The sequence below is a fragment of the Cyprinodon variegatus genome, unplaced genomic scaffold (assembly GCF_000732505.1).
Source record: "Cyprinodon variegatus isolate N-32 unplaced genomic scaffold, C_variegatus-1.0 Scaffold986, whole genome shotgun sequence".
Taxonomy (NCBI): Eukaryota; Metazoa; Chordata; class Actinopteri; order Cyprinodontiformes; family Cyprinodontidae; genus Cyprinodon; species Cyprinodon variegatus.
The window spans coordinates 85,572-104,393 of record NW_015151439.1 but is presented as its reverse complement, the minus strand read 5'-3'; the positions used below and the strand labels follow the sequence as shown (position 1 = coordinate 104,393).

Here is an 18,822-nt window from a genome sequence, read left to right as displayed (position 1 = left end):
AAGGTAGCACTCAGATTGAGTCGATGACAGAGTCTGAAGGATGTTTTAGTTGATGTTTTCATATCTCTTTTCTCGCCCAATATGTGCAAATTGTGTTTAAAAACACAATTTCAGCAGCCAATAAAAGTCACTGTGTTGTCCTGATTCCAGTGTAATTTAAAAAAAAAACTGTAAGAAAGAAAAAACGGTGGGCCACTCAGGAGCTTGTGGGCGGTTTAAACTCAGGGCAGCAGGTTTCAGCTTGAACTGCGCTTTTCCGCTTGGTCCTAGTGTTCCACGATTGTCTGTGTACTGTAGTGTAACATTGTTATGCAAGGGAACAAAACAGATGTTTCAAAAAGTGCAGGAGAGCCCCCCCGTCCCCCCAAAATTATGTCCATGAGTGTGGAAAATGTAAGCATATGCAGTACATACATTTCTTTAATCATCAAATAGCATACAAAAAAGGCCAACACTGTTAAAGTCATAGGGAAACGGCTGTTCCAGCAGTTGCATTTCTGAATTCTCCCAAGGGGGCGGTATTGTTGTGGCGGAACGTTCGCAACCAAGTTTGGTTGTGGCACAGACACAGACGTCCATCCCCGTGAACACTTGCACGTAACTCAATGTGAAAGTAAATTATTCTTATTTCAACCGTTGTGTAGAGTAGCTGCGACATATGAATCAAGATGACTGAAAAATTTGATTGACAGATGACTGTTGATATATGATTGGCCGAATTTAGGTGTACAATCTGACATATAACTAACTGGCCTGCTTAAAAAAAAAGCGAAAAAATTATCTCGTAATTGCGAGATCTTATTTCGTAATTATGAGATCGTATCTATATATTTGGTTATGCTTACTTAAGCCCGTAATGTAGAATCTCTCATAAAACTGATCTTCATGATTACTTATTAAGAATATCTTAATATTTTCTTTCTTTGGTGAAGGCAATACGCTTCCGTACATTTATATACATGTTTAAGGCAGAATGATTTTAACTTTAAATATGACTTCCCTACGACTTCAAGAAAACAAACTTCTGAACATCAAACTTTTAATCGGCTGAATTTATCCCAGAAAATACAAACTCGTTCCCATGTTTAAACCTGATGCATACATTCTGTCTCTGCATTATAACATTCAAAGGACCAGGGCCACTGAAAAAAAAAAGTTAACCGATTTTTTAATTTTATTTCAGTTTAATATGGGAAAAAAAAAGTTTTTTCTCAGAATTCTGACTTTACAGGATTCAGATTTTTTTTCAGAATTTTGGCTTTAGTCTCAGAATTCTGAGTTTCATCCCAGAATTCTGACTTTTTTATCAGAATTCTGGCTTTAATCTTTTCAAACTTTTTCTCATATTGTACTGAAATAATATTTAAAAGTCGGTTAAGTTTTTTACTTTTTTTTCCCAGTGGCCCTAATCCTCTTCAGTATAAAGAGGGTGATAATAAAACAAAACAAAAAATTTTGTTACTTCCCTGTTGATGGCTTTTAGTCCCACCCCTATTGGTGACATGACAAATAATCATTGAAAAGCGCTTTTATTCTGAAGAAACAAGCAATCCATGTAAAATAAACAAACTTGAAATATACAAAAAGATGATTTAGGCTTGATGAAGATTTTTTTAACACCCCAACTATGACTTCCTAGAAATTTGAAGTGTTTTCTGCTTAAAGGAACATGAAGGGGGGGCACAGGGACCCAGTCCCCCCGCCCTAAACAGTACACGCTGCTGTAACTTGACGCTTCTTCTTGAGCTACCACCCTCACTCACATGGCCCATGGAAATTTCCATCCTGTTTAATGCTCAGGGCCTCTGAATTTTGTTTTCAGACGTCCGGCTCTCCCTCAGCGCGCCACAGCTGCAGCCCCGCATCCCTTCATATAAGGTAAGCCCCGGGCATTATCATCCACCTCTTTGCTTTGGTTCGGGGTAATTATCTGGTTAATTCCGGACACCATATTTGACAGTGTGGAAGCGGGCCGTTTAATTCGTCATTGTTCCTTTGCGCAGAAGTGGCGGCACTGGGGCTGCAGCCTTCATCATAAAACATTAGGAGCCACACCTGGAAAACAGTGCGCTTTGGTTTGGATTGGTAAAAAATGATTTGTTTTTCCTCTCCCATTATTATGAGGAGGAGGGGCGTTGTTTTGTTTGTTTTTTTGTTTTGTTTGTTTGTTTCTTTTTGTGTGTGTGTTTCCTTTGTGGGCGCCACGCATTTATTTATTAGAAAGAATAAATTATTCCTCATGTTGATCCTGTGAAACAATTGTTTTTTAATGCTACCAGTTGATTTTGTGAACCACAACTTATATTTTGCTTGGTTTTCTCTTAAGTTTTGCTTTCTTCCTCTGAACAAGAGCGACTCAAAGTTTCTAGAAGCTTCCTCTTGTCTGCTGCAGCAAAGTCATATGGATGCATCTGACTAAGATGATATTTGGCTTTAACAGAAAAAACTAATCAGGAATTAAGGTTTATGTAACAAGAGACACTAACTAGTGACTAATGAATCTGCTGTGACTTCAGTCACAGGCTCCAACTGATGTCATGCTTTCATGGAGGGTATTATGCAACCCGTTTGCATTGGCTTACCTTTAATTTAATTTTCCATAACAGGAGCTTAAAGTTCATTAAACGTTCCCAGTTTGCTCTGATCTGCACAAAACACGTGAAGATGGGTTTAGACTCAAGGCTGTCCTTGTTTCTGCACGTAGAGCCCAACTCACAGGGGGAAACATGAACGGGTTGTTTGGATGCTTTGCATACTTTTCCCCCTAACTTAGCTTTTTCTTTATATATTTTTAATAAAGAGCCTAGTTTATGGTCTTATGGGTTATTACTTGCATGACCAAAGCAAGTTCCTTATTTGCTGCAAGAGCCGGGAACAAAGGCATCAATCTAACACGTTGGCTTTAAGAATATTTATGTGGCGAGTTCAGGATCTGCTAGGAGCCTTCTGTATGCTAAATATATAACTTGTTGCCACACAGTAAATGCACCCTCTAAAACCGATGTGCTTTCCTTTTCTCATCTCTTACGTAATTGCATTTTAGTTCTCCTAAATGAGGCTCCGCCCACAATATTGTTTAGATTGTTCTAGTCAGATGTGTAAAAGGAAACCAGGGATTTGTGGAAAATGTTATAATGACATAGCTCTTTGTGGAGCTTAGTCGAAGGCCTGAGAATGCTGGTTGGTCTTTTAATATTGGTAGCGCTTGGATATGTATTGCTTATAAAAAGTGTTATATGTGGGGGTGGGGGTGGGGGGGGTGTACCGCCACTCTGTGTTCCTGAGCAAGACCCAGGGCGGATTATACTTCTGCAACCGCACACATCAAATGTCGCTTGCATCTGCTCGCAAACCTGTTTTGCTGGTATGCTTTTGCAACGTCGTTCTGGAATTAATAGGGACGCAGAGCAGTTTCCAGCCAAAGCACTAGGGGGAGCCGAAAACTCGAACTTCTTCTGCGGCACCTGAGGGACTGTTTATTTTACAAAACAACATGTCTGAGGCATCGTACAAGTGGTTGTTGTTATCCATTGTTGTTATTACTCTATGGTTTTTAAAAATGGCGCTGAATCGAATCGAGAAGGATGACCGCACAGACAGCCGGTAAGGCATACCAAGGACCAATCACAGCTGCTTCTTGTCTGTGCACTTCCGCTTGAGGTCTGCGCGTGTTTGTGACAGTCCGACGTGTAGTCAGGATATTTTTTAGGTGCGCGACAATGGTTGCAGAGCCTGTTCTCATGGGGTGCGGTCGAGTCAGATTTGACAGTTGCAGAGGCTATGCGTTAACCCCACACTGCTCCCCGGGCGCCCCATGATGGGAGGACACTGCTCCCCAAAGGGAGGGGTTAAATGCAGAGGTAAATTTCTCCAATGAGAGTACAATAAAGTTCAATTATATAAATAAACCCAATTAGCTATAATGATCACCTGGAGTTTAAATGTGCTAAATAACTGGAAGGCAAATTACCTAAGAACCGAATAAACTTTGTCCAAAGAAACATTTTCTCAAATCTCATCCACAAAATATTTAAAGTCCAATCTTTCAGGTTTCCATTCAGAAACACAAGAAAAACATTCCAATTTTCAATGGAAGTTGGAGCTTTGCTAGCAGCAGCAAATATAATATTCAATATGACCACAGAACATAAAATGCAATGAAAAATGGCATTTATTTCATTACACCAGTGGTACGTACACCTTGTGCTGTAAATCAAATAGTGTATTCATGTTATTTTTTTTTTGTTTTGTTTCAGTACCTAAAATGGTAAAAATCAATTTATTCACATCCGATAGCATCCACTCGTTTTGGTCTTTCAGTTAAAACATGCTTAACTGGGGTGTGGCGTCCATCCCAGGTCCAAGGTTCGACCACTGAGATTAACTCAACACAGCATTTCATATCTGAGCTCAGTCTCTTGTTTTCTAAAAGGACAGAGACTTCGTGGTGTGGGGGGGACGTAGCCTTGACAGATGTGTTGAGCTGTCCAGTGGGTTTCATGCAGAAACAGTTCATAGTTTTCAAGGTGCACTGAGTTGGAAGTTGCATTGAGAATTGAGGATGTAAGAGGTCATTGGACTCAAGTCAAGGGTATTTCCCTTAGTAGGAGGGGACTCTTCAGATAAGGCTTCATATGTATTAGCCCCTTAGAAAAAAGGGAAAAAATACTTCTAATGATGGCTTTTATAAAAACTTAGAACATTGTGAATGTCTGACTTTCAAATGGATATTTTCTGTTGACTGATAACCCTGAGCTACTATTAGTGGCCCTTCATTTTTGACGATTAGAGTGTAATGCTGTTGAACGGATTGAAAGCACTTCTGGAACATAAAGTTCTTGCTACTTGTTGTGGGGAAATGGGAACTGGGGGCCTCACTGAATGACTGCATACCTTCAAGGGTATGTAGGGTAAACATTTCCTCTGCAAGACCTTTGCTCTGATTGCCTCTTCGCCACAAATAGGAACGGTGATGAGATGTGAAAACCTCCTGTAGGTTGGTATACAATTAGACTCCTGATTAAATATCAGTCAACAGGCTTAAGTATGTTTTTGACAGAATGATAAAGTCCAGTCCATTGCTGGCTGATATTTGAAAAGCCTTTCGTTTTCAGACAAGTTTCTGCTGCGATTCATCGAGTTGTGTAAATCAAATTGAATGTAGACCCTAAGGCAAGACTGAAGCAAGGCAATATGGTGTCTTTTCAGGGTACCTCACTCTGTCCCAGTGCCTTACTTATACTCACGTCTAGTATTTGAAAAATGTGCCTTGAGTAGGTTATGTCTGGCAGACCAGGAAACATTCAGGGGATGTGGGATGGGCAAGGTAAATAAATGCTAACTAGCAAAGAAATTGCTAACCTAAAAAAAGAAAATAGTAGAAAGATCGCAAAGTTCAATATTCTTTCTCCAACTTGCTACTGGGGTGCATAGAAGAGGCTGGTTTTATGCCCAACAGCTGCTGATCTACTCATATCAGTTTTTTTCACAATATCTCTGAAGCCAAAAACACTGAATCAAAGTCAGATGTGTTGCGTTTGGTATGATAAGGGTGATAGGGGATAACAAGAGTACCAAAAAGATTTTTCCAGCTTTTTTTATTGCCACTACATTGTCACAAGTACAGAGCAATGAAATGAACTCTCTGCATTTAACCCATCCCCTTGGCGAGCAGTGGGCTGCCATTGTGCAGCGCCCGGGGAGCAGTATGGGGGTAAGGGACCCAGAATGGCAGTTCGTGGGAGTAGGGCATGAACTCAGACCCTCAGGATTCAATGTGCAATGCCTTAACAACTAGGCCACCACTCCCCTGCATAAATATATTTATAAAAACATTTATTAGCTAAACAACAGATAATTTGGGGGTGCGTTGTAATTTGACCATTTGTTAAAGGTAGTCAGCAAGTAGATATAGAACAGCTGGTCAAAAACTAAGTGAAGTCTTTGACTACAGAAACCTTGTGACTACATAGTTTTTAAGGGAACTACCCCAAATTTACTTATCTTTTTTCTCCAAAAACATTTTTCATTCTATAGACATCACATCGGTTTTATTACAGACCAGACTGGATGACCAATACAGACTTGAATACCAGTACAGTTTGGAACACCTGTTCAACTGAAGCTGGAGGCCAGCCACGGTTCTTTGGCAGAGATGAGTTTTGAAATGTAGGTTAGGGCAGCTGCTGTTCCCTGAAGCTCTGCTGGTGCTGACTGAACCTGGGCTGTGAACGACCCACAGAGCTGCGAGCCAGGCGTCGAGTAAGTTTCAAGGGAGTCGATATCAATAGCCAAAGTGTAGCGGCTTTTGGCTGTTTTCCCAAAAGCTGTCATCAGATTCTGCAAAATCTGACTCACTGCACTATGGAAAAAATACCTGCCTATAACCAGAGCCTTGCATAAAAGGGAGAGGTAAAAGGTGGATATAGCAGCTAGATTTAATCTAAGGACGATCGTTTGCATAGTTTTTTTTTTTATCATAAATTATCTGGATTCATTCTTAAAAAAAATCTTACTCTTCTCAGTGCAGTAATGGTAGTATGATGTATTGCTAAAAATTTGGTTTTTCTACTAATTATTTAATTTAGATCCTGGTTGCATGCTTTGTTGTAAGATTATTATATTAGCAACTGATCAAGATCTGTGAGAGATTACCACTGAATTGTGTTCTCTGCTTGGAGATTAAGGAGCCCTGAGTTTGATTTCCAAGATGGCTGCCATGGATGAAGGATAGATGCTATCTTTGCAGTTTGTATCTCATTTTTTCAGCCCCATGCAAAGTTTTTTTCGACCTCTTTTTGCAACCACCTTTCTTTAGAATTCAGTGCATAAAATAAAGAAAACTAGTTGCTAGATTGCTTCATAGATGATAAGTTTAACATGTGCTGTAGCTAGTAGAGTCCATCTTGAATGAGAAAGTTGGGTGTGATCCTGTTGCCACAACCTGAAATTCCAACTTTTGGAGGTGTTTAAGCAGAAATGTTTACTTGATGACAAACAAAATGCGCCAATAGCTGCACGATAACCCAGCAAACCACACTGGTTTTCCAACTTCTAACAATAAAGCACTAAGTTAAAGAAAAATCATCAACTCCTGGAAGCCATAATTAGCTAATTAATGGGTGCATTTAAAGAATGTTAAAAAGCTAAAGCTATGAACTGCGTCTGTCTACTGTGCTTACATCTTATGTTTAAATTCTGTTTTCCTTCGATTGGTATGTTTTTGTCCAAAATTTGGAGACAAAATTGGCCATATCCAAAACACTAAAAAAGACAAACATCGGACTTAGGTAGATCGTGATCATAACTACATTGGGAACCAAACCATGAAATATAATTTGCACAATATTCTCAAAATATGAAACTAATATTAATGCTAACAATAACAAATGAAAGACTTGTTTACATTTAGATAAAAAAATAACGACATTTCAAGAATTTATACACTTTTCTGCAATCGGCTTCATTATATAATACTGACCCCTCTGGTCATTTCTAAGTAGAACTCTACATATTTACACTTTTTATGCCTGTTTTTCTGTCCTACGTAATAATCCCCAAGCCTCTAAAGGTTGAACCCTCTTTTCTTTAGTCTGCTGGGATTACATGGGCAGGTTTGAGGGAAAAATATACCATGGGTTGAGATTTCTAGGGTGCTCCGAATATAGTTAAAAGCAGAAAATGCATAATGCCTGGAACACCTCTTGCATATCTCAGCCATGCCATGAAAAAGTCGTTTTTTATTTCTAACTGAAGAAGTACTTGATAACATATGCCCAAAAAGAAGAGTCAACTTTTAGTATTATCTGCAAAACTGGGTAAGTTTAGGAAATTTTTAGTGCTACTGCTAACAACATTTCTACATAAGGCTGTTAGAGATGTCAAATACAACATGTTGACATTCACTGTCACGTATTTATTTGTTTATTAACCATACATTTTCAATTATCTTAAAAATACCCAAACAAAGTAAAAAATAGGTCATTATTTATTAAATATGAACTGTTGTTAATTACAAAAGAGACAATTTTGAAAAAATTCAGTTTTGTCACCTTTGTAACTTGTAACTTTGTAACAGCCAAAATGACATATGGTTACAAAACAAGATGCTGGCGTAATTTCTGGAAATACACGAGGAGACGGATCGATGGGCGCTGATAAGATGAGCTGTGGTGGTCCGTCAGGTAGGCTAGGGCAAACTGGGGTCATGTACAAAAGGGCAAGATAATGTTTACTTAAAACCCACGTAGTCTTTGAAGAGATGTCACTGATCCGAGCGATTATTAAAACTGTTCATTTTTTACATTTTCTTTTTACCGAATTCAAAAATCTCTTAACCATTTCTAATATTTTGTTTTTGAAACATCCATTACAAGAATATCCTCTGAAATCCCTCCTTGGATAACAGTTAACTTATCTTTATCTCTTTCAAGTAGCATCATCTAATGTGTGTTAATGGCCAGAACGGATGCGGGTCAAATGTTGCACCACTGTGTTTTTTTGCCTTAAATCACATGGTGCTGGTTGTACAGATCAGCTGTTATTACTGCACCCATCCTTTACGTCCAACAGACGCTTACAAAACTTTCAGTGCTGTCATCACTTATCTTGGGGACAGTACTTTGGTTCCTCCTCAGTTGCTTTCTACCTTTCGGTGATCAGTAACGTATACAAAACAGTTGTTCCATCTTCAGGCCTTCACCCTAATTCTAGAAGTCAAATACAGCCAGCAAGAGAAAGGATTGTTTTTACTTTTTGCCAGAACTGGATCATAACAGCTGCTGATCTTCTGCGTCAGAATGTGTCGACCTTTGTTATGAATGGTCAAATTTAAAGGTATGTAACAGAGGCAACCCCCATGTACTCTACGGTAAAAAAAAGAGAGTTGAAAGCCAGAAAAGCTGGCTTTTTTTCTTCCAGTCACCTACACACAGCACCAGCTTCTGTTTGAAGTATATAGATGACTGCTAGGTTTGTTAGGTTGAGGATGTGACTAAAAAGCATGGACATAGAGCTTTTTTAGAGGTGTAGGGTGATCTGAGGTGCATTGCTTCAGAAACACCTTTGAAGATGTTTAAATAACGTCTGAACTCAAGTGGGGAAAAACGCATCAGGTGTTCATTTTAGTTTAGATTAAATCACATTTCACTTGGATGATGACAGAATTTCAAGCCAACAGACCTTTCCCGAGAGACCGAAGAATATACAGTAGGAGTCTTGTTCTCAGTGTGCGATTCGAATTTTCCCCGTTTAGTTTTGGTATCATATATTACTGATTTCTTTCTTTAATGCACCTTTAATGCAATGTTTTTAGTTGTTTTAGCTTTTGGTATCATAATTCCCACAAGCCAAGACATGCTTAAATTAGAAACTTAATGAAACTCTGCTCTGACTTTACTTTGAAAAGAAATATTCTGCTTGGATGTTAAAGGAAATGCTGTGTCACACGATTTACAAATACTAACTGATTGGGAATATAAGCAGCTTATGAAACGAAACAATGCGTGATGTTGAGATCATGTGTCTTCGGAGCAAACTTTAAATCCCTCATTTTCCGTTTTTTTTTCCTCCACTCTGCATAGTGATAAACATAAGTATATTTAATATCCGTTGCTGTCATGCCATAAGATCTCATCACACTGTTACTTGTGATTTAATGTCATTTGACTCGTGTTGCGTCATGTAGAGTTCTCCCACTGGCAAAGAAGCAATGCAAATTCGAGTTGCAACAGGTTGAAATATAAGATGCATGACCATGGTTTTATATTTGTTATAGTTCTTTTATGTCACCGTTCAGTAATATTCAGGCATTATAAACAAAAGAAACAAACAAGCTGGTTTCTCCTTACCCAGTGATGTTTGTTTTTGTCCAAACATATAATGACATTTGGCTGATTCATCACCCCTATCGTTTTGTGTATTCTTGCACTATGGCACATTAAATTAGATACATAGAAACACCAGTAGTGCCGCTGCAGAGGTTTATTAAGCTATTTTGCAATGTTTCAATCAAGATCATAAGTTATATTCTGGACAAAAAATTCTGTTTGTAAGTTTCTGTTTCTACAGTTGTACCAAAAGATGTGATGGAAACCCATTAAGAATAATTTAATTTCTTATTTTTTTTACTTGTATATGAGAATATGTTTTTGGAAAATTTGTCTACCAATAAGATAAGAACTTTTTTTCCGAAAGCCAATCCAATCGGGTAATTGGGGTAATATTTGTTTATTAGAGGTGGCTCCAGAGCAGAAAACTGGGGCAATTATTATTCACAGAAAAGACTGAAAAGTTACAGAGTTGGATCAAGAACATCCTGTTCCTGGCTCTACAGACGTGTGCAGGATGCGAATTCAGCAGCCATGGCAAGATAATCCACCTAATCAAAGATTAATCAAACTTGAACCCAAATGGGACACCAGTAAGTGTGTTTTCCATGAATTAATCATAGTTTAGACATAGTTTTGTTTGTGCTTGAATCCATGATCTTGGTCTCAAGAGGACATTGAACAATAAGAGTGCAAAATATACTATATCAGACCTCAAATATTGCCTTTCGATGGCTGACAACTACTAACACGTGGAAGGAAACCCCTCCAGACCTAACTGTGAGATGACATTTGCCCATTGACAGCTTTCTGGTCAGAGGTGATTGGCTTAGTGCTCAAGTTGAAGACCTCACACACTTAAAGGACCTCAAAGCCATCTATGGAATGCCCCTGCAGCTGCACAGCGAGACACGTTTAGGAGTTCACTATTTATGGGAATTTGTCTTTAGCTTCTTATTTAAAGAAAGCTGTGGCTCTCTTTCAGGTCTGATTTCCAAAGATAGAGCAAAAGCCTAGGTGTGTATTTTAGTGTATATTTGTTTTAAGTTTCACAAAAATATCAAATAGTTAGACTGAATAAAATCTGATGACTGTTGATTTAAATACAGGCGACAGAAGGCCAAAACATGTTATCCAAAAATGCTTTCTTGTAAGAAAACATTTTTTTTTTTTTTTCAAAATTAAGTTATCTAGCCTTGATATGATAATACATTTTCCAAATAACTTCTATCATTGAATTTAATGGGCAGATGAGGGTTTTTATCCAAATCTCTGCCAGCAGAACCGATTAGGTAATTTTAAAGTTGGATTTTCCAAATACGCAGTAGGAAATATAAGAAAGATTCCAGAAATCATAAAAGTAGTGTATCTGCAGAGTGCAGAGTAGATTTTTGCAGTGCATTTCAACAGGTCCACCAGCACATATTGCTAAAACATATTGACTAATATGTTTTCAAAAAGATCCAGGTACAACAAAAAGTATTTGTCTGTAATGACCAATGGTTTAACGTTTTACTTTTATTTGAAAATGTGCCATTAACAGGAGCCAGAACAAACCAAACCCTTTAACAATTAAAAAACTTGGAGTTAAAATGTTGTGCGTTCACTTTATTACTAAGCCATTAAAATAAAATAAAATACTGGCTATGACGTTATAGGTCAGTGGTAACATAGTAATTTACTCTGTCAGTCTTTCAACATCTTGTCCAAAGAAAATGACTCAAAACCTTCCTCAAAATCAAAAACCTCAGGATTTTACATTTTAAGAGGTTTATTTGATCAGCTTTAGACAGTAAAACCTCTTCCCACTATGGGAGAGGAAAACTCAAAAAAATAAATCTATGCATAGGGGTCTGAATTTGTAGATGTAAGTCAATAAACGTGAATACATGTTGCATTTATTTCGTGTGGTAAAATCATACATAAATTTGACATCAGATGTTTTATCTGTGACTATATAAGTTTAGAAGTTAGAAAAATAAGTTAGAAAGTTGCCCATGTAAATTCCCGGTCAGTCCAGGGCATGGCCTCCACTAAACAGGCATAAACCAAAGTAGGGCTGAAACAATTAATCGGATAAATTGCAATTAATTACTGACATAATCGTCAAATAATTTGGTAATTATTAACTGGAGTATAGAGATTGTGAAGCATGTCTTTAGGTGACAGAGCAAACTACTTAGAGCCGTAATTATATCATATACCTTCTTCAACATCAGCTGTTATATGAGGATGATTTTTAGAAGTTTTGAAATTGCTCCAGCAGACATGTCCTCTTTGATTCCTTTGCTTACGTACGGTCCGGCATTAGAGATAAAAAACTCATATTGACACGAACATAACCTTGAGAGAGTGACATCCCTTCAGCTTTTCAATCTGATTGGTCGGGCAGCGGCACGGCCTACCCTTCCCTACCAAACCTCTGACACTCATCATCAGCACGCATGGGCATCTGTTCCCAAGTGTGTGCAGATGACTTCTGCCATGTGCGTGTGTTTGTAATGAGTCTACCTATGATCAGGTTTGTTTGTAGTTCGTAGTTCGTCCAACACGACAAATAAAGGAGGCAAGTGGCATGTCATGTGAGCATATGTTGATGATCTGTCTATCTAGAACTATCTATTAATCTATCTAGGGGTCACGACCCTTGTCTTTTTTTTTTCCACGTTCTATGAAGGAGGGGCCCGCACAAAGTGGGACTGCCGTCATAGGCCGAACAAGGACCTCCCTCCTCCCTTTTAAACTGCTTACCTGAGTTTACAAAAAGAGCCGCGCCTCCTCGTTCATTCACTCATCCGTCTTCTGTCGTTCAACTACAAACCCATTGATTCTTTAAAAAAAAAAAAACTGGATTGGACGCTCTTTATGAACCTTCTCAGTAAGTGAGCGTAATTGTTACCTGGAATATGAACAAGATGTTTTTGTTTTGTTAGGTGTGTTTTTTGTTGTTGTTGTTTGTTTGTTTGTTTGTTTTTTCAAATAACAGAGCTCAGTGTTTAGTTTTCAAGTTTTGTCAGCAGACTGTGGTTTTCAGTGGTGCACATGTAATTTCTTTTGGACCAATGCTCAGCTTCTGAGCCGCGTCCTGCCTGAAGGAACTTTGCAGGCGGCTGATGTAAGATTTTGTTTTGGGTGGAGAAAATATGGGCTTGCTGTTAAAAGGGACTTTTTTTTTTTTTAGCTTTATTTAAATACCTGTTATAGATCTGCAGGTATTATATTAACATTTTCTGTAAATCCAAAAAGTGAAATGAAATACAAGTAGCAAGTTTCATTTTTATTTCCTCCTTTTTTGCATGCATTTGTTTGCATGTTTTGCAGAGTAAACTGTGACGCCATATTACACCTATGGGCTTTTAATCATATCTGCTTTGATCAAAGAAGCTAAATCCAGCTGTCAGTATTGTGTCATAGTTTGTATTAAAACAGAGGCAATTAAAACAGATTAAGTAATGACAGCTCGGGGTCATGATTCTCAGCCAAGGCCTCTTTAAGAAATGACTTTATGGTCTGTTTCATACAGTAGTTCTATTTTCTTATCCCTGCTGTGACTTTGTGAATTATCTTCCAATTTATTGTTGAGCGTTCCTTTTGTCGCAGCCAAAAGGTCGTGTGAAATGAACCCAGTCAGACAGGTTAATCCTCTTGGCAGCAACAGGCACAAAACTTTCACTCGGTCCATTTTGCCCCGCCGCCGAGGCGGACACAGTGAGATTAGGCGTACCCTAGTGTTCGATCTGGTGTTTTGTGGTAATGGAGCCTCTAAATCTCCTTTGGCTCAGTGATTCAAGTTTTTTATTATGACAAGGTTATGATCACAGGAAGAGCGAGAGTCAATCAGAGATGCCAACATCATGTGATGGCTAGTGTCATGCTGTGGGCCAACATAGTGGAGGTTGAGCCATGATGGAAAGGGCAGACATACATGGCTACTTTAGCCTGCATCTCTTGTTCCTGTTGCCAAATTAAAAGGTTTGTTAATGTCTGACTGATTCTTCTGGTCTGTCCCACTATGATGCAAATACTTTGTTGCTCAAAACACTTCCTTCTTTAAACTGTTGTTGACTCAAAAACCTAATGGTGTTTTCAAAGCTGATACTGGTGGAAAATAACTGGTGCTGCAGAAAGTAGCCTTTAGCAAAACTTAAACTAAAGTTTCAACACTAATCTTTATCAAATTTTGATTTTTTTTTTTTTTGTTAAGTAATTCATCTTGCATGTCCAAATGTAAAAAGCATGAAGACATCTGCAAATTTACTTTAAACAGGTCCAACTTTGCACCCCTAACTCTGCTTATAGGATGGTAAAAAGTTCAGTTAAGGTTGGAGAACCAGTTAAATCCAGTTAGCTTCAGTGTGTCGGATTTGTCTGCTTGGTCCCTACTGACATTTCGATCGCAATCATTTCATCTGAGTTAATGTGCTTTAACAAATTAGAAATACTAATTACTGCAGTGGTTTCTGCTTTCAGATATGTGGAGGCCATATTGGATTCTCAGCTTTGCCTTTTATTTCCTGGTCCAAATTTGAGCTGTTGTATTTTTATCCTTTTTTACCACAATTCCCAATGAATTTTGAGTGTGTATCACACATAGGGCTGGATGCAGGTTTAATAACATTGATAGTGACTTTTCCAAAAGGCCAATCTTTTTTTATCTGCTAAGCTCAACTTTATTCAAAGTGAAATGAATAAAAAATGCTTTTGCCAGGAAGGGCTTTTTAGAGACAGACGAAGGCAATGAATGTTCTGAAGCTGAGAAATGCTGTAAGCGTCTCCTTTGCTTGCTTATTGAAACCAACCCAGTCCTGCCAGTCTCTAAATATGGGTTCTGAGTAGCCAGTTTTATCCACACATATAGGTGCAACACAATCAAAAACCTGAACAAGCTCTTTGTAGGAAAGACAGCTTAATATATATTTTTAAACTTGCTGAATTTATCCCTATAGCTGAGGTTTGCCTGGTTGGTTTTTCGGTCAGCGTGTCCCGCTGTGGATCTTCTCCTGGGACCGAGTCAAAGAGTTCTTTGTGCGAACAACAAACAACACTGTAAATCATTTTAGCAGAAGTTGCATTAGAGTCATGCCTGCTTGATTCCCTGCCTTTTGACCTCTCTGTTATATAACTTATTGATTAGTTGCACTGGCGGAAAATAGAAAGTAGAAAGTTTGGCGCCTCTGTTTTTTTTTCCCTTTTGCATCATCTCTGGATTTTACTGAGTAAAAAAACAAGAAACAAATCAACATATATGTTGAGCTCTAAATTGTATTTCTTAATTGTCTTTGAGATGAAGTTGTTGTTTTTTTACGCAGAAGGTGATTAAATTCATCACAACATGTTTACCTCAGGTTTCCTCAGGGGGTGCTTGTGTTAATTATAACCACTTTCTATGATCCACCCAACGACCGGAGATAATATGCCCTTTAAGGCTGTGGTGGACTGCAATTTATGATACACCCAACGTTTAGACTAGGCATTTTTAGACTGGTCTTTAGGGCTAAATTTGAAAAAGGCCGTAATACTGTCTGCTCACCTAGTATGAATGCATGTGTTCGCAAAACCATAGTCAACCAGACTATCCCATTGTAGCAGGAAATGCTTGGAAATGTAGGCAGCTTTTTTTCTCTTGAAGTGTTCTTCATCAAGGCGAAAAGACTCTGGGGGAGGCTGATAAGGCCCACCAACAAGTGACCATTCAGGTCTGCAATCAGCTGCATATTGCCACTCCTTTAGTCAACTTTTGCTTTCACCCCTTTGGGGAAGACAGTTTTGGTTAAGAAGTCTGCAGCTCTGCACAGAAATCTAAATAGTTGGGACTCAACCCTTTTTTTCTGTTTTCTTTTTAGGCTTTTCTTTTATTTAGTATCAACATCCAGTCACGGTTGAAGTAGAACCTCCTGGTGTCACGTCTTTGTAACGAATAAACGCCGAACAATCGAAGAAACGAAGCATCCTCGCCTATCGTCTCTCTGCCTCCGCCATAATGCCAGGAGTTAGGGAACTCATGGAGCTGAGGAGGGTCCCCACAGAGGCAGATGATGATAGCACCGCCAGCTTGGACGATTTCAGAGGTCCTATGGATGTGGAAAAGTCCACCATCGCCAGGTCAGCGAACAAAGATTCTAATGTTTTATTTCTAGCAACCCTATGTATTGGAGGAACAGTCATAAAGTCTTATTTCAGTTGTGACTAAAATTTCTCTAAGCAAGTCTTTGACCCCTTCGACATTTCTTTAGATTTTATTTATCAATTAAAAAAAAAAAATGCAAGAAGTAATTTCTTCCTAAAATTAGCACTGCCAATAAGTTTTGACTGGATCCTAATAGAATTTAAAGCTCACTCTTTAAGCAGCATGCTCTTAATTTTCTTCTATTTATACATGTACATATTAAAAGGTGGAGTTTCTTTTAGGCTTTGGATAATTGTCTGACACTTTAAATATGATTGAGCTCACAAACTAATAACCAGACACTTATCTTGACAATTTTCTTCTAGAGAGCAAAATTATTAGTTATAATATTGTGATCAACCCCCAACAAGGTCCATCATTTAAACGTAGGAGAGGCCGAACACTCTCCCAGCACCGGAGACTTCCAGTTTATCCTAAACACTTGTTTTCTTGGTCTTCCAGCAGTCAGTATATGGACGATAACGAGGACGGAGAAGAAGACAGGTTTCTGTCCAATGGGCTGATGAAGAAGAGGAAATATGAGGAGGAGGAATATGTAAGGCAATTTATGTCACTCTTCATATACTGTAAACTTTAACACACTTCTGAAACTGTTCTTAATGTCTGAATTTGTGTTGACTGCAGCTAGAAATAAGTTTTCCAATAAGAGCTTTTTACTGAAAGTTATGGCAACAGTATATGTTATGTTTTCCATCTTATGCCTTTGACAGCATCCTGGCCACGCTTCATTCGGCATGTCTGTTTTCAACCTAAGCAACGCCATCATGGGCAGCGGCATCCTGGGTCTCTCCTACGCCATGGCCAACACTGGCATAGTTCTCTTTACGTAAGTCTTTAGCACCAGAGACTCCTTCAGGTTGCATAAGGTTGGATGTTATGACATCTATGTGCTCATGACACAGATTAGGAAGGGGCCGTGCCCTCATGAATATCGCTGATATGTTTATATAAATAGCATTTGATCACGTGGTCGTTTTGACGTGTATCAGGTGGCATCTTCAGGCATGTACCTCTCTGTCCTTAAACTTTATCAACTCCCATAAAGGATTTCCATCAAAGCTCGTAGTATTACTGCCTCCCATTGTCTGTGCACTTGCTATTTTGCAAACTGGTGGACTGCCAACATAGGATAACCTATGAGACAAAAATCTACGTTCAAGTTCCAACGAGTTGGGGCAAAGTTACAGCTGGAGGCTGTTCAGCTCTAAATGTTCTTCTCCAGTATTTCCAGTATGACCCTGCTGTACAGGAGGGTATTTTAAGGAACAGACGTCTGGATGAGTTGGCATTGCTCTGGCACAACTCTGCACAGGTCATTTTAGAACCATGCTAAAGTTGACAAGACACAGTGTCCCATAAGGCTGGCAACCAAACGACACATCAGGGCAGCAACAGATAAACTTTTACTAAAATCACATAAAGTGTGCTACAGCTTGAGCTTTATATTCTTGCTTCATCTTCATATTCAGCCCCTTTCTTTGCAGAATCCTCCTCATTGCTGTGGCAATCCTCTCCTTATACTCTGTGCATCTTCTCCTCATGACCGCTAAAGAAGGAGGTTGGTGTTATATTTGTTATACTTATTATGTGGACTTATTAAACTTTTTTTAAGAATCACTATATAATTTTTCAACTTGTGTGCTTGGGTAGGGTCTCTGGTCTATGAAACACTTGGACAGAAAGCCTTCGGTTGGCCTGGGAAAATGGCTGCCTTCGGATCAATAATCATGCAAAACATTGGAGGTAAATCAGGATTCCTTCTGTAACTGTGCGTAACAGCAGTGTGCGGGCGTATATCTGTCATGTATCTTGTGTCACCCAATCAAAACTGGACCCTTTGTTATAGTTGCAGTCACTGGCCTGTGAAAGTCTTAATGCAATTTAATCTACACCCACATTGAAGAAATGTATATTTAAAGACCAAATCAATTCACAGAATGATGGAGGCCTCCTGAAGGCAGATGGCAGTTTTTCATTTTGGGGTATCAGAGTTAAAGAGTCAAAATGGAAATGGACTTTTATAATTTTAATCTGTAGGGGGAAAAAAGCACTTTCTGAGTTGACTTTTTTTGTCTAAGATGTTTTATTGACGGCATATACAAAAAAGATACATATAGATACAAACCTTTGTCTTTGTTGTCCTGCAGCCATGTCCAGCTACCTCTTTATTGTGAAGTACGAGCTGCCTGAAGTGATCCGAGCCTTCTTACGGTTAGAGGAAAACTCAGGGTGGGTGTCTGATCTCAGGATTATAGTCTAATATTTTTATTTTTTGTTTGATATCTGCTAGTTAAGATCTTTGGGTTTTAAAGTTCTGTTGTATTTACAGGGAATGGTACCTAAACGGCAACTACTTGGTGGTGTTCGTGTCCATTGGGATTATTCTGCCCTTGTCCCTCCTCAAAAATCTTGGTAAGGACGAACTCTGGTTCACTTAGCTCCTGTAGAAAGCTCCAAATATGTTCTTAAAGCTGCCTAGAGACACCTTTGCCAAACCGGCTGTAACACAACTCCACTGAGGTCCTTAGTCAGCCTGGTGGGTTGGAGTTTTAGTAAAATGACACTAGTATTAAACCCATAGTCAGTTCACAGCTCAGACAACATTTATTAGTTTAGTGTTCAGGTCGACATTTTACTGCTCAGCTTCAAAAGATACACATACCAAGTCCTGCAAGCCAGATATAAAGCAAAGAAAAAAGCCAGAAAGTTTAAATGATTACCTAACGACTTAAGTTTGCACCCACTGACCTCAGTGTTTGTATTATATACTTTGAATATGGTTTAACTGGAGGCATTAAAGCCTGTGTG

At 38.7% G+C, this 18,822-nt stretch overlaps 1 protein-coding gene across 1 annotated transcript in view; it reads left to right on the top strand.

The window, feature by feature from the left end:
• Positions 1–1,728: 1,728 nt before the first annotated feature.
• The window catches only part of LOC107100553 (sodium-coupled neutral amino acid transporter 4-like), a 32,216-nt gene continuing 15,122 nt past the window's right edge, over positions 1,729–18,822 (top strand). The window contains exons 1-8 of the mRNA XM_015399078.1: positions 1,729–1,878; positions 15,671–15,929; positions 16,459–16,549; positions 16,725–16,840; positions 17,499–17,572; positions 17,665–17,757; positions 18,162–18,243; positions 18,344–18,426. Of these exons, the coding sequence (XP_015254564.1) occupies positions 15,808–15,929; positions 16,459–16,549; positions 16,725–16,840; positions 17,499–17,572; positions 17,665–17,757; positions 18,162–18,243; positions 18,344–18,426 (661 nt within the window). The 5' untranslated portion in view covers positions 1,729–1,878; positions 15,671–15,807. The remainder of the gene's footprint in view (positions 1,879–15,670; positions 15,930–16,458; positions 16,550–16,724; positions 16,841–17,498; positions 17,573–17,664; positions 17,758–18,161; positions 18,244–18,343; positions 18,427–18,822) is intronic.